A 25,550-nucleotide genomic window follows, 5' to 3' on the forward strand; every position below is an offset into this window, starting at 1 on the left:
CCCAGGCTGTGGCCATGGGCGCATATGCCTGTCTGCTGGGTTGGCAAAAGCCCCCAATTAGGGACGACTGCCAGGCGAGCACCAGGTGATGACCAACTGGAGGAGCGGGGAGCAGCCATCGCAGAGTAGCGGACCCTGTGAGAGGATCCCCATGTGAGGAGCGCTGGCCTGTGGAGAAGCTCAGGAAGAAGTGTGCCGACAGCTCGGACCCCGGCACTGAACAAACGCCTACAGAAGGGACCCTGAAAAGGACGATGGGCCTGATGGGGGTTGGGAACCTGGCAAAACCAGAAGATATAGTGGCACAAGGGTGCATCGGAAGGCTTGGGAAAGGAAGCGGCCAGCAACCCCCCGATCGCCCCTGTAAGGGGGCACCCCTGCGAAAGAGTGGAGACTGGTGAGGATAGAAGCACACTCTGTGGTCCCCCCGACCCTTACCGCGCCAGCCCCGGACGGAGGGACTTGACTTTCCCATGGACTGGAAATCAAAGTTAGGGCACTTAAAATACACGAGGAACCCTGAATTGGGAGGTGCTACCTTGCCTGGCAGCATGGCGGAGGGAGATGAGGACTTCTTGTCCACGAAGAAGGACATTCCCTCTATTCTGGAGGAGATTAGGGGAATGAGGGCCAACATTGGAGGGAAAGTCTACAAAATCAATGTGCGAATAGACGAAATGGACGAGAGGCTCCAGGCGTTCGAAAACAACCAGACATACCTGGGGACACAGATGGACATCAGAATGGCAGAACTAGAAAGGAGGGAAGGGGAAGCAACCCTCAAAATGGACGATTTCGAGAATCGTGAAAGGAGGAACAACCTGAGATTCTTCTGAATACCTGAGAAAAAGGGCGAAACGGAAAGATACCTGAGAAGGATCATACATGAGGTTGTGATTCGGGGATGATATCATCGATGAGCCGAAAATAAATAGTGCGCAGAGCGGGAGGGGCAGGTAGAGGCCCGCAAACCGTCCTGGCACGCTTTCACAACTACCCCAACAAACAGAAGATCCTGGCGAAAGCGAGTGAGGCAGCTGTGGTGACGCTGGGAAATGCAAAAATCAGGATCTTCCAGGACCACCTGACACTTACGCTGGCGAAGCCACGACAGTGCATGCCCCTTACAAAGTGGTTGAACGAGAAGGGTTTGAGGAGCAGGTGAGGCTTCCCCTTCTCTATCTCATTCGAAGTGGACGGATATGGATACAAATTAGTCTCGGAGGAGGACATATATATGGTCACAGGAGAACTAATGGGAGAGGAGGTGAACCCAATGGAAGAAGGACCGAAAGGCCTTGAAGACAGACAATGGTTCATAAAAGGCCCGAACAGGCGCAGGGTTCCTGGCTCGAGGAAATTTAGGAAGTTGAACATTTCCTCCGGAAACTTGACATTTCAACACCATCTTGGGTACCTAAATGTGCGTGTCTCAGATGTGCACATAGTTTCAGATCAGTTGGTAATGTAAAAGGGGTCTGGGTTAGAGTTTCGGGGGGGGGGGAATTCAGTTGAGCGGAGGGGGTTGGAGGATTGCACCGGTTTAGGCAGAGCGCTCTCTCCAGAGGGGACCCATCGCAGGAGTCGGGTTACAGATGGGGAGGGGAGGGGGGCAGAGGGGAATTTTTGGGCGAGTTCAGGGGAATAAATACAGTGGGAGCTCGATGTTCAAGGCCCGGGTACCAGGTCCTATTGGTGGTCCGGTGTTCGCCCAGTGATGTTAACTGGAGCGGACCGGGTGCCACAGGGAGAGGTGGGGGGCTGGCCAGAGGTCAAAGGAGGGAGGTGGGACAGGGAGGTTCTTGGGAGAGGGGAGCAACGAGTGAGATTTTTTGGCCTGGGGGGCAAATACTGAGGATTGGATGCAATCTGTCCAGAGGATGGGACTTGATCTAAGGGAATGGCAGATCGGAATAGGGTGAAAGGGGATGATCATCTCCGAATTTGCACACTGAATGTTAAAGGGGTGAATTCACCAACGAAAAGCTCCTTAGTGGCCGGGGAGTTTAGTAGAATGGAGACAGATGTGTTATTTCTCCAGGAAACAAGGTTTACCAGGGGTGAGGAAAGGAGGATTCCATGCAGATTGATCAGTCAGACATTCTGGGGCTTGGGGAATGCTAGGAGAGGGGGGTGGACATTCTGAATAATAAATAGATAAAAATGGAAGTTGAGAGGGTGTGGTCTGATGGGAAGGGGAGAGCGATACTGCTGGCGGGCTCATTGAAGGGAGTCCGATACACCTTTATGGTACTGTATGCGCCCAACCAAGGGCAGTTACACTTCCTTAAGCCCATGTTAGTGAAAGCCCTGAATGATGGAGTGGACACTTGATGGTAGGTGGAGATTTCAACATGTGGGTGGACCTGCAGTGGGACAGGAGATCAATATGACAAACTGGGACGGCTGTTCTCTCGAGGCTTACAGGATTGCTTGGATACGCACAGCCTGCGGGATGCATGACGCTTCTTCCACCCGCAAGAAAAGGGATTTACTTTTTACTCCCTGCTGCGGGACCTACACCCGTATAGATTACCTCTGTTTCTCAAGAGACATCCTAGCGGGGGTGCTCGGATCAGAGATCCACCAGATTGCCTGCTCCGATCATGACATGGTATCCCTCGATCTATCTTGGAGGGACTTAGGCCTCAACAACTCCAAATGGAGATGTAATGAATCCCTGTGGAAGGATCAGGTGTTCCGAGAGGAATTTGAGGGGGCGATAAGGGATTATTTGCCGTTGAATGATATGGGCAAGGTGGATCAGGGGACAGTATGGGATGCGGGGAAGGCAATTTGGAGGGGCCTGCTGATTAGAAAGGGGGCACGCAGGAAGCGAGAGAGGACCCTACTGGAGAAGGGGTTGCACGAGGCAATTAGGGACCTGGAAAGACAACACAGGAAGGAACAGAGGACCTAATTGAGTAGGTGAGAGGGAAAAGAGAGAAACTGTGACTGCTGGAGGTGGGTAGGATAACCCAGAAGCTTCCGTTTCCGAAACAGACATATTATGAAAAAGGGGACAAAGCAGATGCTCTCCTAGCGGTCAGCGTGCAGATAGATGGCTAGCGGGGGTTGAGAATCTAGGATGCACGCTGGAGATGTCTACAGGAGGAGTGGTTGAGACTTTTGCAGATTTTACCAGGACCTATACAGGGGGGAAAGACTACTTGGAGGGGAACACTGTGGAAACCTACCTAGAGGAGGTGTCCCTACCGGAATTGATCCCAGAAGAGGCAAGGGAAATGGATGCCACTATTACAGGAAAAGAGATTGCGACAGAAATCCGTTGGATAAACTGTGAAAGGCGCTGGGGGAAGATGGGTATACCGATGGCTTCTACAAAACTTTTTCAGGCATCCTTATTCCACACTTGCTCAAAGTATTCAAACATATCCTGGAAACTGGAAGGGCCCCAAAGTCATTAGTGTGGGCTCTAATAACAGTCATACATAAAGAGGGCAGGGACCCCAGGGTGTGTGGATCGTATTGTCCAATCTCGCGCCTCAATGTGGATGCGAAAATATTCAACAGAGTTCCTAGTGACGAGGCTTGACATGCATATGTCAAAATTGGTCCACTCCGACCAGGTGGGTTTCCTAAGGGGGAGACAAGGGGCCGACACGATGCGTAAATCCCTGCACTTGATCGCGGAAGCCGGCGGTGGAGGAGGTAACCCCACTTAGTTATCTGTGGATGCAGAAAAGGCATTCGACAGGGTGAACAGAACTTTTTGAAGGCAACTCTGGTCAAGTTTGTATTGGGATCGGGCTTCTTAAGGGGTCTTTACTTGAACCCAAAGGCGCGCGTTGCTTCCAACATGAATTTCTCACAATGGTTTGGACTTGGTCGGGGCACGAGACAGGGCTGCCCCCTCTCGCCATTACTCTTTGCCCTCTCGCTGGAACCCTTGGCTCAGAAATTACAGGACGATCCTCGATCGGAAGGGATTCGTGTGTGTGTGTGGGGGGATGGAGTACAATCTGGGCTTATATGCAGATAACATTTTACTGCACCTCTGAAATCCAGGGTCCTCAGTCTCTGCGGTGGTCGAGATAATTGAGGAATACAGGTAATTTTCGTGCTTCCTAATCAACAGGGGGAAATCCATCCTATTCCCCGTTGGCCCAGATGGAACCGAGCAACAGGCAGGGCCTAGATATATTGGAGATGAGGGTAGAGGAGGAACGGTGCAATATTTAGGGGTTAATGGTACAGGATTTATACAAAGCAAACTTTCCATCCCTCGAAGCAAAGCTTGCTCGAAGACCTTGAGGAGATGGGGGAAATTGACAATTTCTTGGATGGGCCGACTAAACACCATAAAAATGAACTTCCTCCTAAGAATCTTCTATTTATTCCAAATGCTTCAGATCCAAATCCCTCCAGCTGAGATCCGAGAAATTAAGGGCTGTGTCCTGAGATTCCTGTTGCAGGGTAAAAAAGCGAGAGTTGCCTACAAGGTCCTGGTGCTCCCAAACGAAAAGGGAGGGGTTGGATTCCCTGACATCTTCTGCTACTACCAGGCGACGCAGCTGAGGGTCCCGCACTTACGGGAACAGAGGGACTGTCAGAGGGTGGAATTGGAGAAATCCCACTTTAGCCCAGCGACTGTGGGAGTATGGATCTGGGTGCTGAAAGACAAATTCACAGGAGGATTAGGGAACACCCCATCCTAGGGATTAATGGTGGAACAAACCGGAAATGAAAGGGAACACGACATGGCCTTCCCCGCTGAGTCAATTGTGGGTCCACGGAGTAAGGGACCGCATTCCAAACCCAGAAAGGTTCCAGACTTGGTTTGATGACGCCTCACAAGGATTGGTCAGCTATGGAAAGCGGGGCAGTTTATCTAATTGGTTGATCTGGAGGGGTAATTGGGAATAGGGAACTTATCAGTTTTCACTTACTTGCAGCTGAAGGGCATCCTCACCGCCGACGAGGGGAAGGACAGGGTACGGAGGGACCTAACGCCCTAGGAGAAGGTTTTGGACTCAAGGAGTGGTACAAAAGGGCTGATTTCTGCCTTGTATGGGGCCTTGGTAGAGTTGGGCAAGGGAAGTACAGATGAGAAAAAGACCTGGGTGGGGGGATAAATGAAGTGCAATGGCAGAAAATGTGCGGTAGGAAGTATAAGACCTCTATTGCGAGCCAGTATAAACTTCATACAATCAAACTGCTCCATAGGTGGGAGTACGACCCAGTACACCACTATAAGATGTTCCCAGGGACGAGTCCTTTATGCTAGCATAGGTGTGGGGAACGGGAGGATTACTGGCATATATGGTGGTGGTGTGCCAAGGTTCAAATCTACTGGGTTGAAGTTCTGGGGTGAATCAAGGAGGTAGAGGTGATCCCCATATTGAAAACACTGCACTGCTCTTGGTCCGGTTTGGTTTGGAAGGAAGTAAGGGGGAATACAGCAGCCTTCCGCACTTGTTGCCCACACTGTTGCTGGCAGGAAGGGCCTGCCTGCCAATGCACTGGAAAAGTCGTGTCCTTCCTATTAAGAGGGAATGGATATAAACGGGGAAGAATATATACGTGATGGACAAGATCACGGCGGTCATACAGGGAAGGGGGGTGAACCTCTTGGCGGAATGGGCGGAATACCGGAGTAGGTATATGCCTTCAGAGACATAAATTGGGTACTACAGAGGTCAATCGTGTGGGGCATGGGAGAAGAAGGTGTTCAGGGACAAAGGGGAAATTGTGCAAAGGTTTGAAACAATCACATTTTTTTCTTTTTAATAATTATAAATTCTGTGAGGGCAGGGAATGTTGAGAATAGATTATAGTTTACTTGTATTTTGTGTGTTTTAGTAAATGTCTTTGTTGTCATATGAATGTCGTATGTTTGGTATATAAATATCTGACAAGTCTAAGGTTGGTAATCACATGGATTCAGTTGACCATGATTAGGTTCCCGCACCAGGATTTGAGTGAGCAAAAGTACCATTATATATTATTATATCAAGATGCCTCCCGGCGCTGTATATGTTAAACCCATAAATGGGGGGGAAACAAAGGAAGAAAGGGAAAGCAAAGGGAAAATTGGATAGATGAAGGAGTTGACATTTTGTTCATGGAACGTTAAGGGTTTAAATAATCCCTAAAAAAGGAAGGAGATAATACAGGTGTTGAAGAGGGGGGCAAATGCGGATGTTGTCCTTTTGCAAGAAACCCATTTATTGGAAGAATCGAAACATTTAATGACCAACACAAGGTATAGTAAGGTATTGTTGAATTGTTATGTATCCAAATCAAGAGGGGTGGGAAAATACAGTTTTGTAGGGCATTAGGTATGAATGTTGAGAGGGTAACTATGGATGATGATGGGAGAGTGATTTTGGTTGCTGTGAAACATGAGGGGAGGGTAGTTACAATAGGATCCATTTATGAACCCTGCCCTACGGGGAACAACTTTTTCACAAAAATAACAACATTGATGCAGAATATGTGTGGAGAGAACATTATACTGGGGAGTGATTTCAAGTGTGTCCTCAATCATAAGCTACAAAGCTCAGCACAGTGCCGATATATGGCAGAGAGTACAAGAGTTCTTTAATCATTTTAAACTTATTTGCCAAAAATTGACTGCAGAGCAGGCAACTAAAATTGATCAGCCTATTAATGAGGAAGAGATATTGATCAACTTAATATAGGTACATCGCCGGGCCTAGACGGGCTGGCAGTTGAGTTTTACAGAGCTGTTGGACCTGAATTAGCTCAGCTGTTATGTAGTTTATATAATTGTTTTATGGTCAGGGGAGTTTTATGTCCCATGATGCGGGAAGCATGTATTACTGTAATTCCCAAACCAGGTACGGATCATGCTAAGTGCGCGAATTATAGGACAATATCATTGCTAAACGTGAACGCTAAAATATTTACTAGAATACTGACAAACCGGTTGGATAAGCATATTGGTGGACCGATTGAGCATACGCAAGTGGGGTTTATGTGTGGAAGACATGTTTATGATCATATTAGAACTTTCATAGATTTATTGGGGCTCCCTAAAGAAGAAATATTCTCGAATTAATTGGGGCTTCTTAGATTACTTAAGAAAATGGGATTTGGGAATACCTTTTTGGGGGCTATTAAACCTTTGCACTCTTCAATCAGTGCTAAAATATGGGTAAATGGAGAACTCTCTGCTTCTTTTCTCTTGTTTAGAGGTACTAGGCAGGGTAACCGTTATCGCTGCTTCTCTTTAATTTGGCATTAGAACCTTTGATAGCTTATATCAGACAGGCACGCGGGCTGCAAGGACTCAGAGTGGGGGATAAAGAAATTAAAGTGTTATGTTATGCGGATGATATCACACTAATACTAGCCAACCCAAAGGAAGGTGGGGATATGCTTAAGAGCATGTTAGAGGAGGTGGGTTGTTTGTCAGGTCACAAGATCAATTGGGAGAAGTCAATGGTTTTTCCAGTGTATGTTAATCATCCACACAGTGACTTGAGATCATGGAATTGTAAGTGGGCTACGAAAAGTGTGAAAAATTAGGGGATCCATCTGGTTCGAGATATAAAGAGGATGGTGGAACTTAATCTAGCCAAAAAATTAGAAGTACTTTGGAGGGATGTGTTAAAATGGGGTCAGTTGACACTTATGATATGATATGATATGGTATTTGTAACGCGCCTATACACGTGTTTCAAGGCGCGACGAGGCAGGGAGGGGGGGACAAGGGGAGACAGACAACGATCTTACTAGGCCAGGTGTCATTCAGATCGCGCAAGTGCAGGGGTGGGGGAGGGGGAAAAGTGCAAGGGGAAGGGGAGGGGGGGAAGTGCAGTACAAGGTAAGTGGCGTAACGTAATAAATAAATAAATAGGGCCAGCTGGTGGCAAGTGTGAGGTAAGTGCAGAACAAGTGCTGGGGGGGGGGGGGCTGTAGGGATACAGAGACAGTCCCACAGTGCAAAGGGGTTCCAGGGCATCAGTGCAAGTGGAGAGTGGCAGGGCCCAGGGCCGAGGCCGTTTAGAGTGGTCCAGTTGCAGGATCAGTGCAGTTTCAGTGAGGAATTAAATTAGCTGTTCAGCAGGGGAGAGGCAGAGAGAAAGCAGAAGCAAAGAGGAAGGTTTTGAGGTGCTTCCGGAACCGGAGATGGTTCTCCTCAAGTTTCAGGGAGGCAGGAAGGCTGTTCCAGAGGGAGGCCCCTGCCGCGGAGAGAGATCTACCCCCCAGCTCGTTGCTTCGAGAAGCGGCTAACCCTGAGGGAATTGGAGGCAGATGAGCGAAGGGCTCGGGAAGGAAGATATTTGGGAAGAGAGAGTTGAAGGTATTTAGGACCCAGGCCCCAGAAGGCCTTGTGGACAATGCAGAGGGTTTTGAACTTTATCCTCGCAGCCACTGGGAGCCAGTGTAGAGATTTCAGTCCTGGAGAGATACGGTCCCTGGGCTTGAGGCCAAGGACAAGTCTTGCAGTTCTGTTCTGGATGAGTTGCAGAGGGCGGAGAGTGGAGGCAGGCAGATTAAGATAGAGGCTGTTACAGTAGTCCAGCTTCGAGAGAACCAGGGCTCGGGAGACAGTGAGCTTCTGGGGGAAGGAGAGGAAGGGAAGAATACCTCTGAGGAGGTGCAGCTGGTAGTGTGACCTCTTGGCGACGTCAGAAATATGAGGAGAGAAGGAGAGTGTGGAGTCGAAGATGACCCCAAGGTGTTTTGCCTTGCAGGTAGGAGCAGGGAGGGGGCCAAGGGAGGCAGGCCAGAGAGCTACAGGGAAGGAGGGAGTGGGAGTACCGATGAGTAGGATCTCAGTCTTACTGGCATTAAGGCAGAGGTCATTGGCGGCACACCATTCTTGGATAGCAGACAGACAGTCAGAGATGAGGGAAGGAGAGGGGGAGGCTGAGGGTAGCCTGAAGATGAGTTGGGTATCATCCGCATAGCACTGGAAATTAGGGCAGAGAGCGGCGATGCGGTGGGAAAGGAGTGCCAGATACTGGTTGAACAGCCAGGGAGAGAGATTAGATCCCTGGGGGACACCACAGGTGGAGAAAAAGATGTCGGAGAGGAAGGGCCCCAGTTGGACCTAGGAGGGTCGATTTGAAAGGAAAGAGGTCAACCACGCCAGAGCCTGACCAGTGATACCCAGGTTTTCCCGGAGACGGTTGAGCAGGATGGCATGGTTGACAGTGTCAAAGGCAGAGGAGAGATCGAGCAGAATGAGAGCACACGGAGTGTTGGAATCGAGGTTCAAGAGCAGGTTTTCACGGATGTTCAGGAGAGCAGTTTCCGTGCTTCTGGCAGCTCTGAAGCCAGATTGATGGTCATGAAGACTACCAACAGATTCAGCATGGAGGTTAAGCTGGGAGATGGCCAGTTTCTCCAGGAGCTTGCCCAGGAAGGGAGTGATGGAGATAGGGCGATGGTTAGCCGGGCAGGAGGGGTCGGAAGAGGGTTTCTTGAGAAGAGGGTGCACAAGGGAGTGCTTGAGGGGGGAAGGGAAGACTCCAGAGGTGAAGGAGTGGTTGCAAAAGTCAGCCAGGGCAGGAGCCAGGGCGTCGATGTGGTCCTTGATAGTTTTGGAGGAACAGGGGTGAACCTGTTTAGACGAGACTTTCATAGATCGGACTTGTCTGGAAACCTCGTCAGCAGAGAAAGGTGGAAAGGCAGAGAAAGAGGGAGGAGGGGTGACCGCAGAAGGGCCAGAGGAAGGGTCGGGTAGGGAGGGAGGGAGGTGAAAGGAGGAGAGCGAGGACAGGATGTCCTGAGTTTTAGAGATGAAGTGAGAGGCCAGTGCAGTGCAGAGGGCCTGGGAGGGGACAGGAGAGGTAGAGACTGCAACAGGGTTGCCAGCTCCTTGCAGATTTTAAAGAGTTCGGCGGAGTTGTTTGATGCCGCAGAGATGCGGGCTTGGATAAGGGCTCTCTTCTTGGTGAGAACGGAGAGCTGGTACTGCCTTTGGAGCAGGCGGCAGGCCAGTTTGTCAGAGGATGAACATGAAGCACGCCATTTCCTCTCTGCAACCCTGCACTTGCGTTTTAGGGTGGTGAGATCCAAGTCATACCAGGAGTTACATTTGGCTTTGGGCTTCAGGCGGATTCTCATGACGGGGGCAAGGATATCAAGAGTAACAGATATAGCAGAGTGGAGCATGGAGAGGGCTGTGTCAGGGTGGGAGTCAGCCGAAGGGGCAGGGGGGGGGCGAGAAGGTAGCAGCAAAAGCCTCAACTGACACACGCTTCATGGGTCGGATGACCGAGAAGGTGGGTGGCAGTGAAGAGGGTGGCTTTGCCTGTGGGGTAGGCAGGGTGAGGTGGGAGGATAGGAGAAAGTGATCACTCCAGGAGAGAGGAGTGGAGAGAGGGACGGAGAGGGGAAGGTCAGAAGAGATCAGAGCATCAAGAGTGTGCCCAGCAGAGTGAGTAGGCCCAGACGGGAGAATAGAGAGTGAGAGAGAGTCGCAGAGGTCACGAAAGAGACCAGTGGGGGGACTGGAGGCATCAAGGTGGATGTTAAAGTCGCCAAGAAAGAGGAGTTGAGTGGTTGAGGACAGGAGTGCGGAGGAGAGGTCAGCCCACTCAGAGAGGAAGGAGGAAATTTGACCAGGTGGCCGATAGATAGTAGCCATGGTAAGGGAATGGCTAGGAGAGAGAGAGAGTCGGCAGACAAGGCATTCAAAAGAGGAGTAGGTCTGCGTAGGAGTGACAGTGACAGGAATCCACTCAGGGAAGATAAGGGCAACACCACCCCGTGCACGGTTGGGCCTGGGCACGGAGAGGATCTTGTAACCATCAGGTAGGAGTGTGTCAAAGCTGGTGGCAGAGCTGGCTGTGAACCATGTCTCAGTGAGACAAAGGACGTCGAGGTCCAGTTCCTCAAGAAGGTGACAGATATTGGAGGAGTGCTTGATGGCAGAGCGAGTGTTTAGTGTGGCAATGTGGAGAAGGCTGCCATCCTTGAAGAACTTCCGGGGAGGGGGTACAGATCAGAGGTACACCCTGTGGAGGTATTGAAGAAGGAGGTGAAGAAGGAGCACGAGAGGGGGCAGGGGGGGGGTAGAGGCAAGGTAGCCAAGGATAGAGGAGGGGGGACAGCAGGAGAGGAGAGGAAGTTGATGAGGTGTGGGAAGCGTCTATCGAAGAGGTGAAGGTTGGCCTGAGGGCCTTGGACCAAGACGGTCCCATTAGCGTAGACATTAAGGATGGCCTTGGAGGAGCGGAAGGGGGCCAAGAGGACATCCCAACGGGTGCCACCATTAATGGGACAGGAGGAGAAAGGAGAGAGCACAGAGACCATATGAAGGGTCCATAGGTCAGGCGAAGGCACGAAAAAGAGGATGTCAGTGAGAGTTTCCTTAGAGCAGGCATTAGTGTAGGTGTCAGCGATAGGGAGGCCTGGGTTGGAGACCAGGATGTCCTTTTTAAACTTTTTCCTACCAGATTTAGTGAGGAGAGCAGGATAGTCAATGGAGAAGCAGTTAGAGAAGATAGGCGAGACGGAGAGCACCATGGAGTAGGAGGGAGGGGGGGGGAGACAGAAGAAACGAGAGCACGCAGACAGGAAGTGAGCGGCAAGCACAAGTTACCACAATTAGAGCAAGCAAAAACAGTAATGCGTATTAGGTACCGGGCCACCTAAGATTGAGAATCCTGCGAGGGGAGAAAAAGCACCCTAGTATACCACAAATCAGAGCAAAAACAGTAATGCGTATTAGGTACCGGGCCACCTAAGATTGAGAATCCTGCGAGGGGAGAAAAAGCACCCTAGTATACCACAACTGTGGTATAAGGTTAATGCAATAAAGATGGTGCTCTTGCCCAAAGTTCTATATATTATTCAGTCTATTCCTCTTAAATTTACGAAGAAGGTTACTAGACGCATTGACAACATTTTCCAGAATTTTGTTTGGGGGGAAGGTAAGAGAGCTAAAATTCTGCTGTATGTTTTTATGCAGGCAGTACGAGAGCGGAGTTTTGGGTACCCCAATTTGGAGATTTGTTGCAAGGGGTTTCTGTTGAAGAAAGGCAGCATTATACTTTACCGTAAGGGATAATTGCTTGCCGTTATGGATGATTATAGAGAAAGAGAAATTTCTGCCATACTCGCTGCAGGATATATAGACTATGGGGGAAATGCCTAATGTGGCAGTCAAATTACCCACATTTGGAACTACTGGCAATGCACTGCAATCTTTTATGGCAAGTGGAGGAGATAATATATGGATGCACTATAAAGCACCATTGTGGGACAACTTGGGACTACAAATTAGAAACAAGACTTATATTGGCGGAGTTGGGCGAAGAGAGGTATTTTTAAGGTGCAAGACGTGTGGAAGAATGGTCGAATGTGTACTTAGGCAGTGATCCATTCATGTTAACATAAATAGGTGAGCTGACCTACTGGGCTTTCTACCAGCACAGACAGCTAAAATGGACATTACGATGTAAAGACTATGAATTGCACAGAGCAACAGTCTCCACCATGTCCATTACCAAACTACTGAGAAATACCCTCCATGTTCATCTTTTGAATAGAACACTGGTACACAAAACTGCCCCTAGGCTGGAGCACAATAATTATTTAGATCCCCGCCTCTCAGATGCTGCAAAAGCTCAACTTGCAGGAAGAGAACAACACAAAAATAAACTCCATTCCATCAAGTCTGGTTTTGAACAATTGTTACTTCCATGATTTGGTGTCAAACGTAGGCTTCTTTTACATTTGATGTTATGGTATATACGTAGCACAAATCAGTACAGGTTCAGAATCTAGTACTAAAAAGCACTACAAGAAGCATAACTGAAGAAACAATTATTCAGAAAAATGAAATAGACCATTACCTTGTAGTAAAGGCAGATTATTATCAGGATGGGTGCACAATAATGCAGTAGATTAACCTGGGGATAAACACAGGACATTAGTTGTACTGCAATAACCAGCACACAATTTTTATTTCAGTCATTGTCCATAAAATACAAAACAATATTAATAAAAATATGAATAGACACTAGTCAATAAAATATGAACCACCAACAATAAAATGAATCGGCAATGACAAAACAAATAAGGGAAGAGGTTACATGCCCGAAAAATTAAATGCTTGTCAACACTGATAGGTGGCCATCAAATCATAATATAGCTCAGAATGGAAAAGAACGGCAGTAGTACTCTTAAGTCCCGTCCCATTTCCTCCATACTCCATGAGCGTCACTTGAGAGGGACGGGAGAGACAACCTTTTTCACCAGAAAAATCTTCTTCCCCTATAAATTTAGAGGCATGCAGGGGCGTGGCCCTGGGAGCATGCGCTCACCTGACTCCGCCCACCGGCACTACTCCTTAGTCCCATTCTCCACGTCAACGGGAACGGGACAATTTCACCAATGCTCCTGTGTTTGGCTTTGGCCATGTAATACCACGCGCTCTTCCCCGGATATTCTTCGATCTTTGCCTTTTTTGTTTTAGATACTTGGTCCTCCGACACCACGCTTCTCCCCGGCGCATGTCGACTTCAGCGGGCTTCAACAGGTGTCCAGCCTGCGATGGGCTCTTCCCCACTTCAGACCCCCACACCCTTTGTCTCTGCTGCCTTGGCCCCGACAACGGCTGGGAGGGTTGTTCCGCGTGCGACGCCTTGACACAACAGTCACTGGAGAACAGGCTAGCTAGGTGGAGGGAGCTCTTCCAGAAGTCACCACCGGAGGACCTGAAGGACTTTGTCAAACATTGCTTGAGGCATAAGGTGAGGCCTCTATTCACCATCGCATTCCGCAAGGGCGACTCATTTCCAAGGAAGCGCCCAACCGGGAGGAACCTTCTGGGTTCTTATACCAGCACACGTATCGAGGCTAGTCTAGCTATCGGCCTCACGGCCGAGGGGTCTCCAGAGCCTCCCAGTATCAGTGCTGAGAGACCGCAAGGTTCTTCTACCGGGGTTACTCCCGAGGGGCAACGCCCTATTACCGGCAGCATGTCCGAGGGGGCGCCTTCACTCAGCACTACCGGCAACTCTGCTGAGGGCAATGCGCCTTACAGGTCTCGGCCTGAGGTGCGGGATAGGCCTTACGATCCAACACCAAGCGTCTTGGACGTGGCTGTTCCAGCGAGCCAGGCACCATGACTTTGGCACGTGGCATGCAGCTCGACAAGATGGCCGCACGCGCCAGACAAGATGGCTGCTCGTCCAATACCTCCTCTTGCAGAGAGGGTGGAGGAATGAGTCACAAGGTGGGACTGGAGTCGACCAGGTACGTGGCCTACATCTTATCCATCAGCAGCACAGGGCAGGTTTCCCCTGCACCCTAGGCAGAGTGTGCCCCGGCCCCAGCAGCCCGTAGCCACTCCGTCGATATCCCCTACCACCTCTTCAGCCTCCGAAGACAGGTTCTTCTAAAGGTTCTTGCCGCTGATGCGAACACCCCAGATGGGGGTCCATCCTTCGGGATGCTATCAGGGACATGCTCCCTCAGGTCACCCCACTGGTACCCATAGTCATTCCTCCAATGGCTCTGGTGTCTCTGGCCCCAGCGCTGCCCTTGCCGGCTCCTCTGATTCCGATCTCCTGCCTCGGGCAGTACAGGCGGATCCACACCAGCCTCCGCAACAGCCTCCGGCTCCGGTCTCCACACCGCAGCCCACAAGGCCTGGTACCCCTCCGCCAGCCCTGGATCCTCTGAGTAGTCAGGTGGACGCAGACGAGGAGGAGGACCCCGACACACCATCTTCTGCAAAGGCCTTCCACAAATGCCTTGCAGCCCTGGCGGACTACCTGGGCCTTCCTCAGCCCGAGGTGGAGCAGCCTGAGGAGGGGGTACTGGCAGAAGTCCTCATCCAAAGGCCCCCCTCCAAGACGGGGATCCAGATGCAGAAGGACGAGGACGTGTTGCCCTGGCCAAAAAGTGTTGGCTCAAGCCACACTCGGCTCAACCTGTCAATAGGCGCCTCAATGCCAAGTAAAGACAGTTGGAAGGGGATACACTCTTGCTTTTGGTTCGTCCTCAGCCACACTCCTCAGTGATCACTGCAGCGTCACTCTATTCTAAGCCTAAGTCGTCCTCGGCCACCTCGTCCTCGGCACTGTTAGACAAGTAGGAGAAGACCTTGGAGGCGTACGGGAAAACACTGTACTCCAACGCCTCCCTGCACCTGCGTCAGGTCAACGCGGATGCCATGCTGGCAGCCTTTAACCAAAGGCTCTGGCAGGAACTTGCAGACTTCCTCCCGGAACTTCCACCGCAAAGCCAGGGTTGCTTCAAGGCGAGATTAGGAGAAGCCAGGCTGGTAGCGCAGGACATCATGGGAGTCCCCAGTGGCCCATATTGATACCTCTGGCCGGGCCATCTGCATTGCCACAGACATGAGAAGGACGGCCTGGCTCCGGGCTACCAAGTTTAACCCGCACGTTCAGGAACGCATATTGGACCTTCCATTCGAGGGTAGTGACCTCTTACTCCACAACGGATGAAGAATTAGATAAAAAGAAGAACAGCTCACAAACCATTAAGTCTTTATCTGTTCTTACGAAGGCCACACCCAAGGCGTACACACAGTCCATTCAACTCTCCAACAAGGCGCGGGCGTCCGGAGGGTTCCGAGGGTTCCAAGAACGAAGGTCCAGACAACCTGACTGTTCCCCCCCAGTCAGCATCGGAGGAAAAACAAAAGGAGGGTGGGGGGGGGGATTCTTCCAATCCCATCCTCCGCAACAGCCTCTGAGGGAAAAAAGGCGTGACACGCCCCTCCTGGGCCACGTGTCTCTGGTGGGGGGCAAGCTTGTCTTCCACATGCAATCTTGGCACCAACATTTTTCGGACCCCTGGATCCTCTCCGTAGTCCCCACGGGGTACCGCTTACTGGTCCCACCTCTCCTCCCTCCTCTCCCACAGATTGGGACAGCAACTATGTTGGCGGAGATCCGGTCGCTCGTCGAGAGCCAGGCAGTGGAATAAGTCCCAGCCTTCCAGAGAGGATTGGGCTTCTATTCCAGGATTTTTACCATACAGAAGAAGAACCAGGCTGACCTGAGAGTTGTGTTGGACCTTTCCACCCTCTACCTCTCCCTTCCACTACAAAAATTCAAGATGGTTACACCAGCTCTCATTGCGGAGACACTTAACAAGGGAGACTGGATGTGCTCCCTGGATCACGTATCTACACATCCCGATTTGGCAGCCGCATCGGTCCCTTCTATGCTTCAGGATCATGGGCTGCCACTTCCAATACATGGTGCTACCCTTTGGCCTCAATTCAGCCCCCAGGGTATTTACCAGATTGATGAACGCAGTGGCCGCTCTCCTCAGAGCTCAGGGCCACCACGTCTACCCATACCTGGACGACTGGCTCGCCCGGGCTTCATCTCCAGAAGCAGTACTCCACACCTCCTCCGCGTTCATGAACACACTCTATGACCTGGGGTTTACTATCAACCTCAAGAAGTCTCAGCTGCAACCCACGCAGAAGCTGACCTTCCTGGGCCTCATCTGGGACACCAGCCCTGAGAAGGTTTTCCCTTCGGAGGACAAGATCACGGCCATCAAGAGAGCCACTACTCACTTCCTCTCCAGGTCTGTGACCTCGGCCTGGTGGTACCAATACCTACTGGGTATTATAGCGGCGGTCCTGTTAGCCGTCCCCCACACAAGACTCAGGATGAGAAGACTGCAGCTGCACTTCGCAGCTTCATGGAATCAGGAGAGGGGCTCACAATTGGAGCCTGTGGACGTTCCCAAGTCTCTCCACCTGGATCTCTCCTGGTGGTCTGCGGACTTCAACATACGGCGGCGCAGGCCCTTCCAGCAGCCCCTCCCTCAGGTCACTGTCACGATGGACTCCTCCCTCGAAGGCTGGGGAGCCACTCTGGACAGCCATAGCGTCCATGGAGTCTTGACTCTACAGGAGCAGGAGTCCCACATCAACTGGTAAGAGTTGAAGGCCATATGGCTGGGTCTCAATGCCTTTCTCCCTCTCATAGAGGGCAAGACAGTACTTATCCAAACGGACAACTCCACCAGCATGGACTGCATACAGAAGCAGGGGGTACCAGGTCCCCGCCACTATGCAACCTTGCGGTCAGCATGTGGGAATGGGCTCTGGAGAAAGACATCTACCTCTTGGCGGTCCACCTCACAGGGGAATCCAACTTGGAAGCGGACAGGCTCATCAGACTGGGGGTGGACAATTACGAGTGGCAATTGAACGACCTGGTACTGAAGGAGATCTTCCTCAGGTGGGGGCAACCCCAAGTGGATCTGTTTGCCTCTCAGGACAACAAGAAATACCAGCAGTTCGCCTACTGGCAGGTACAGGGCTCAGGCTCCCTGGGCGATGCATTCCAGATACAATGGAACTACATGGCAGCCTATGCCTTTCCACCCACACCCCTGATTCACAGGGTGATCTGCAGGACAAAACAATCTTGCCACCTCAGCATCATTCTGATAGCTCCCTGGTGGCTGGCGAGACAGTGGTTCTCCGAGCTGCTCAGTCTATCGGACAGGCCCCCAATTCACCTAACACTCTGCCCATCTCTGCTACTGACCAAGAAGGGGGGCAGGGTTCTCCACCCTGGGCCTCACAAACTAGCCCTCGCAGTGTGGTTCCTGAGCAGGTCACTCTGAAACACTTGAACCTATCGCAGGCTAATCTCGAGATCATCCAGGGCACCAGAAGCAAGGCAACCATGAGCCAAAATAAGAGCAAATGGTCTAGGTTTTGTCATTAGGACAACTCTACGGAGATTGACCCCCTTAGGTGCTGACTGGATGACATACTCTCCTTCTTGGCACAACTCACACACTCTGGAGTGCAGGTTGACACATGCCGCACTTATCTGGCAGCCATTGGCGCCTACAGGAATACAGAAGAGGAGCTCTTTTCCTCCTCCAACCCGGTGGTCAAGCGACATCTGGCATACCTCCACAGGCTCTAGCTGCCCATAAAGAAGCCTCACCCAGTGTGGGACCTTAACGTGGTGTTGGGCGCCTGGGCGCACAAACCTTTTGAGCCAATGGCGTCTGCGGACATTAGGCTGGTCACTCTGAAAACAGCTCTGGTCGTGGACCTCACCTCTGCTCGCAGAGTCAGCGAAATCCAGACCCTTGTGGCCTCAGAGCCCTACACCACTTTCCACAAGGATAAGGTGGTCCTCCGGTCGTACCCTGCATCACCCAAGGTCTCATCCGCCTTCCACCTGAACGAGATTATGTTGCCCACCTTCTTCATTGACCCCAAGGATGAGCCTCAGAGGGTGTTGCATCGTCTGGACGTCAGATGCGCTCTGAAGTACTATCTGGACAGGACCAAGGGCTTCCGCAAGTCGGTTGCCGTCTTCATCACCTTTGGTGGGGCAAGGCCAGGTTATCAGGCTTCCAAGGCCTCCATCGTGAGGTGGATGGTCGCAGCCATCAAGGAGGCCTATGAGGGGCACCACAGGCCAGCTCTGGCCAATTTGCATGCCTATGCGTTCAGGGCCAGGGCCGCAGCCATTGCATTAATTCCAGCAGCATTTCCTGTGGCAAGTCATTAGCAGTGCGGCCACCTGGGCCACCCCTTCGGCTTTTTTGCAAGCACTATTGTCTGGGCACTGCCTGTAGGTCAGACATGGCAGGCGGTTCTGAGAAACCGTTTTGCTTAAGGAGGGGCTCCTTTCCACCCTGGGGCAACATTCAGTTGTAATCGCCCATAGTGACTAACATACTCTTAGTCCATAGTTCCCTTTCCTCCATATGTCCTACCATCTTCCCCCTGATAATAGTGGTGTCATTAGGCAATGCTATATATTGTCGACGCGTCAATGGGGACTGAGGAGTGGCGCCGGTGGGGGGAGTCAGGTGAGTGAATGCTCCCAGGGCCGCGCCGCTGTGCGCCTCTAAATTTAACAGGGAAGAAGATTTTTCTGGTGAAAAAGGTTCAGTCTCCTGTCCCTTGCAAGGGATGCCCATACAGTATGTAGGAAAGGGGACTATGGACTAAGAGTACGTTAGTCACTACAGTGAGCAACTATTAATTTATCCATTGTTGTCAAGCTTAAACATCTTCAATTCTCTGCTGTAGATTGCTTTAAATATGTAGCTCTAACTAAACATGCATTTTTAAATCATTTGTTATGCTAAATACTAATGGTGGGTATAATTTTAATCAGCAGTAAGTAACTGCATTTCTTACAGTACAAACGTTGGGAGTTGACCGGTAGACTAGCCAATGATAAATGGGGCCCTGTCCTCAAAAGTGAACAGGGCAATTAACCTCTGACGAGATTCTGCAGTCATTTCAATACTTCCTTACTAAAATGTGTACAATTACAGCCTAGATTGAACTCTGTCTCACTCAAGTTTGATTTAAATAGTGGTCATTTTCCCTCCATTGACGTCAAGAATGCCATCGGATCATGCACTGACCTCTTAATGCCTTTCAACTAGCTGAAACTCTGGTGCCTAATGTCACATCATATTTTTTAACACATCTCTTGCAGTGCTTTCTGTCAGTACAACAAACGTTCGCTATAACAGGAAGCAATACATTTTGACAAAAACAACAGTACAACATTTCCAAAGTCGGATTCCGACCACAATATAATCACCCACCCCTCCGCCCCGCACCCAGCTCCCCATGTACAAGATGCAAAAGTACAAAATCATAAATGCATAGATGGAAAATATGTTATCACACAGCAGACATATCAGCTATTTAACAACCGTAGTCCTATAAAAAGGATCAGCCATTTATTATATTATTATAAATTCTTGCCCTTCATAGGAAATAATAGTCATACACATTTTATTTGATTTTATTACTTGTATTTAATCACAAATTATTTTTACAAGATTCGTTGTCGATCAGTAGAAAACTTCTACAAGCATTCAAGTCGAACTGAACATTTTCCATCATGCATTATACATGCTTCAAGCGGGACACCTGCTCACAAAGGGAAGGTTGGGGAGACCACAAGGCTCTAGAGACCACTCAGCTTTTTTTTCATACACATTTTTAAAAAAATAATTCATGTGAAATATCAAAAGAATGTTGGAAAAGGCAAATAGCAGTCTGGGAACTATTATTCTTAAAAGGGCAATTCTCAGGTTAGTGCAAGAGGAAGCATTTTCCACTTCTATACTTTCATCCCGAATATATCAAATATCTGGCTGATGATCAAGGAGTTGTCTGGCCTGTTCTGTACCAATCCAGAATTTACCAGGGAACCACGCCCCCTGGGGTCATATGCAGCACTATCGGGAATTGCATGTGAGTTATTTTGCATTATGGATGACATGCTTAGTATACTAGTGCTGTCGATGTATTAGTTATGATGTACTTTTATGGCCTCATGGCCGAAATAAAGTTATAATGAATGAATTAATATATACAATACCTCTGGGATATGATGTCTAATGCTCTCTCTGCAGCTATACTGTTCTGTCTATGGCAACACCCAAATATCTAAACGTGGCTCAAGCAATTTTAAGTGGACATGAATACGTGAGTACTGTGCCATCACAGTGATGTAAAATCTCAGATTTGTTCCAATTACCTTTTAGGACCAAGACTTCCCTAAATTGGTTCACAGTATCTAGCGCTTCATCTGGTAGGAGAAACAGGTCTCATTTCACGTTCAAGCACCAATGGGTCTGAATTCTCGTTGTTCATTTGGACCACTTTCCTAGCACTGGAGTACAGAAGACTCATGTATGTTTGTTTGTTTATTTATTTATTTGTAATGCGCGCCAGACCCGGAGGTATCAGGGCGCAGAAGAACAAGAAGATACATGAATACTTTGAACTTACAGTTACACAGTTACATAGGAAGGAAAACAAGCATTTACAAAAGGATGAAGTCATTAGGCAGTGTGCCAAGTATATGCATACAGTGGGATAATCAATACATAATTACATCATTTACAAGGTTGTGGTTCAGCCATGATAGGCTTTGTAGTATCTATTTACAGTGCAATATAATGGGTAGTGCAGGGGCGAGTGGAGATGGTGGGAGTGTCGCAGGAGCGCATTAGTGGTAATTTACTGGAAGCCATTTAATGATGTTATGTCTGAAGTTCAGAAAAGTTTGGTCCACCCTCAGGAAGGGGGGGGGGATTTCTATAGCTGCGCAGCTTTGACTGGGAAACTGCTCCCTCCTGCTTTGGTCAATTTGAACCTAGGTACAACTAGACAGTTTAAGTTCGGAGACCTGGTGGGCGACTCAAGGTTTTTCTGATGATTTTCTCCATGAGGTAGCGAGGTGCAGCATTGTTTAGGCATTTATGTTTTAATGAGGCAGTTACAAGCAGAATTTTATTGCTGGTGGACAGCCATTTATTCTGTCTCCTTACCTCTGAGATGTGCTCTTTTCGAGCTATGCCCTGTGCCGCTCTAAGGGCATTATTCTGGAGAATTTGAATCTTGTTAATAATGTACTTACTGGCGCCCAGGTATAGGGAGTTACAGTAGTCCAATTTGGACAAGATTAAAGCTTGGGCCAGGATAGTACAGCTGTTCTTAGATAGGAACGGTTTACCGGCTCTGATCAGCTTACATGTGTATGCAGAGGCAGAGGCCATGGAAATAACCTGTTTGGCAAAGGTGAGGGTGAAGTCTAGGTAAAAGCCTAGGGTTTTTACCTCCTTAGCAACTTTGATGATGTTGCCATAGATATAAAAAAGTGTATTTGTGGCCAAGTTTATTGAGGTTGAAAGTAGTTCCCAAAATTATGAGCTCAGTTTTGTCATCATTCAGGCATAGACCGTGGACAGCCATCCATGCCTGGATGATGAGATAGATTTTATTTACCAAGGCCAAATCCTTGTCATAATCCCCAGTAAGCGGTATGAGAATCTGGGTATCATCTGCATAGTTAGTGTAGGTGATACCAAGATGGTCCAGATCATCGAAAAGGGGCTTAGTAAATATATTGTACATTGTTGGTGAGACACAGGAACCCTGTGGCACTCCACATGTAATCGGAATAGGGTCTGCTGCCGCTGATGGCGAGAAGACTCATCATCCTGTTGCTCAGGAAAGATTGAATCCAAACTATGGCCTCCTGTGAGAAGTGAGCTGCTGAGTCAAGGTGATTGCATAGAACCTTGTGGTCCACCAAATGAAAAGCAGCCGGGAGGTCATCAGATTAATTGATGGTCTCTCGAACACCAAACTTTTTAACTGTTCGCACAAGCACTTAGTACAGAGTCTCAAAGGATTTTACTTCACCCAATGATGCAACGGCTGCCCTCTTGTGCCTTGGTTTCCTATATTACACTTTAACATCAAATCAGAGGTTGGCACAAGTTGACCTTCCCCGATTGAACTCCGCTTGGTCTGGGTGAACCAGTCTCCTCATATGCAGTAAAAGCCTAACCGTTAGGGTTATGGACATATCTTCCCATAAGTATTGATCAGGAGAACAGTCTATATTAGGCACATTCTTAAAGCGATATTCCAGACTTTAAAAAGACCTTTATTTTGACAGTTGCCATCGATGTCAGAGTGATATCCAGCACAGTGCATCATCATAAAACTTGGAGTTCTCTGTCCACAACCCATCTATGCCCGGAGACTTCCTGCTATTTAAAGCCGCCATAGCAGTCACTATCAGTATTTTTTCAACTGTCTAACATTGCTGCTTCATCCTGATTTAAATGGGGGAGTTTCACCTGGGCCAAGTACGTCTGAGCTTCATCTTCCAGAAATCGGATAGTCTGAGAGCAGAGAGGTTAAACTGCATTGATTGTGTTGAATTCGGTTTAGATTTCACCCTTACTCTCAATTCCCCCGTCCATCTGTGTCATTGTCTATGATCCACATATTTTCGCTGGGTGTTCTTCCCTGAGAATAACTCCCTACTAATGCGTATTGTGCCATGAACTTAACTTTGATAGGGGCAGTGCCAAGATGGTGGCTTATTAGCATGCTTCCCATCAAGCCCACACCCAGCTAAACTATTATATGGCTGTGCATCGCATAAAGTCAAAATGTATCAATGTGAGATGGAAGTGGTGATCCCCATGAGCAGTATGACAGGGTTGTGGGGCAACGTCGGCTGCACTCTGCCAGTGGGAGCAGCCTGTATTACTCCATACTGAGCTGAGATTAAGATTTTGCAGAGCCGATACAAGGGGGCATCAGAGGCGGGCTGTGACGATTCTCCCAAGACAACAAGCAAGGCTGCACCTGCTGGATCGAAAGATTTCAGCTCAGCACACACCAGGAGCAAATCTTTGGGGCAATAAAAAAGAAAGTAAGACTATTAGTGGGGGAGGAGGAACTTGGATGCGGGACGAGATGACATTGGAGAAGTGGAGCACCTGTGAAGCCCTGAGTTCTGGAGACATGCTCCTGCTTGTTTACATAGCAAAAGTGAGACACAGTAAGTGATCAAGACCTGTGATTGATTAACCAGCAAGTTCTTCTGTATATGTAAAGGAAATTACAGCCAGTGGCCCTGTACTGCAAATCAATCCATCTATTTCTCAAAGTTGTGAACAAAATACAAGAGGGTCAGCCGTGAAGCCATCATTCCCTCGGGCTTTCCCTGTCTTTAGTCTTTGGATAGCTCCCACTATCTTCTCCCGGGTTGTCTCGCCCTCTAGGACCTGCCTCTCTGCCCTCGTAAGCTTGGGGAGGCTCTGCTCGGCCAGGTACTGCCGGACTTCCCCCACTGCCTGCTCCACCGGCTTGGCATGTAACTCCCTGTAGAAACCTGCGAAGCAGGTCACAATGTCCCCACCCCCTCCTTCACAACTAGTCCCTCAGTATTCCATACTCCTCCGATCCTCCTTTCCGTCCTACAACCCCTCACCCTATTTGCCAGAAGGGTCCCTACCGTGTCACCCCTTTCATAATACCTCTGTCGGGAGAATCTCATGTTTACGACCTCCCCTATCAGGACCGTATGGAGTTCCGGCCTCTTATCTCTCATTTCACCCAGAAGCTCCTTCCTTTCTGTGCCATGATCCCAGTAAGTGATCACAGTTCCCATTCAGGCATGCAGGAGAAGCAAGGTACATCACATCAGTCAGCAGGTCAAAAGTGGGTACAAGCCTGGCAAACATGGCATTTGTACAATTCATAGCATATGCTCCCATAGTCTCTCATAGTGCTTACAGTGATCTCATACATTAAACATGGCCGCTGCCAGATCCATTGATAACTTAAAGCATGCTCTATACTTATTGCAAAGGGAGCTACTTAAGCCCCGCCTTCGCCGAAGCGCTCGCTTCGCGTCTTCTCTGCTGACAGCGGGTAACGCTACCAGCGTCTTTCCTCACAGAACCTGTCAAAGGAAAAATCAGAGACATTAGTTTTCACAGAAAAAACAACAGAATTCCATAGCTATTGAAAAGACTTAACGAACCAAAGTTATCTCTGGAGTAGTTTTCCAGTCAGCTGTGTTCGTTCGTAGCCGCAGCATCTTCTGTCAGAAGTTCTCTCACAGCTGCAGCCTCTTCAAGCAGCGTTCATCATTTGCAGTCGCAGTACCTTCATTCAGAAGTTTCCTCAGCAGCCACTGCATCTTCCGAAGGTATTTTTCCTCAGCGTTCTGAAAACCTGCAGACAAATAAGGTATTTAATTAACAAACAAACTTAATAGAAACTAAGAAAGAAGAAGTTTAAATAAGTTTACGTACCTGAAGTTTCTTCAAGTTTTCACTGCTCAGTTATTGCCGTGCTCTTCCCCAAAAGGCTGCAGTTACTCTGCATAGACGAATTTACGCTAGATGAATATTTCTCCATCCAGAGTAAAGTCGCAGTCATCCCGAAGCCATTAGACTTTCCGAATTCCGAGAACCTGCAAGAAAAAGGGAAAATATTAGAAAGAGAGATCTCTCCAATGTAGGGACTATTCCAAATCTAGTATTTCCTCCAGATACTTACCCAAGACAAATTCTGGAAAAGCAAAGACATTATAAAGGCAAGAGTCTATTGAACACCTCAGCCTTCGAAGTTAAAGATTCTTCATTCCAATGCACCCCTGTAGAATAACAGGATAGAGAGCGCAACAAAACAAACACAGGTGAGAAGGGAGGGATTACCAAAAGCACAGTTATACAGTAACTTCTCAGAAATCAGGTATTATAGCAGTTCTACTGTTGTTATTGTTGTTTATACAGAAAAGGAATCCTAAATGTGCCCAAGTAACAGGTCCACAGGCTGAGAAGGCATTACGTTCCTGAGGAGTCCAGGTCAGCGTTACAGTCTGCATCCCATTGGGTCAATTAAGACCATAGCATTCCCAGTTCTTCACTGAGCCCACTTTCAATTAACCCTCTTTCCCTCTTCTTACGTGATCCCTCAGTGATAAGTAGCCCCCTAAAAGTAGCCTTGGCTGCCTCCCAGACTGTCACCATTCCTGTCTCCCCGTTATCGTTGGTTTCAAAGTAAGCCTGTATCTCCTTCCCCAGGAAATCCCTAAAGAACCAGTCCCTTAGCAAGGTGTCATTGCACCTCCATCTGAAACACTGGCGAGGCTCAGGGAGCTACCAGTTTGCCACAACCAGCTCAAGGTCCGACCATGTAATTGCCTGAACCCTGGGTGTCCCAACTTCACCTTCCTGTTTTCTCTCGGTACCAGGAGGAAGTCAATCCTCGTATAGGTCTGAGGTGG

At 49.1% G+C, this 25,550-nt stretch overlaps 1 protein-coding gene across 1 annotated transcript in view; it reads right to left on the reverse strand.

Moving 5' to 3' along the window:
- The window catches only part of DPY19L3 (dpy-19 like C-mannosyltransferase 3), a 2,003,695-nt gene that overhangs the window by 306,102 nt on the left and 1,672,043 nt on the right, over nt 1–25,550 (reverse strand). Inside the window, exon 15 of the mRNA XM_069635451.1 lies at nt 12,801–12,857. Coding sequence (XP_069491552.1) covers nt 12,801–12,857 — 57 coding nt within the window. The remainder of the gene's footprint in view (nt 1–12,800; nt 12,858–25,550) is intronic.

Source organism: Ambystoma mexicanum, chromosome 1q (genome assembly GCF_040938575.1).
Source record: "Ambystoma mexicanum isolate Mex_15411 chromosome 1q, UKY_AmexF1_1, whole genome shotgun sequence".
NCBI classification, from domain to species: domain Eukaryota; kingdom Metazoa; phylum Chordata; class Amphibia; order Caudata; family Ambystomatidae; genus Ambystoma; species Ambystoma mexicanum.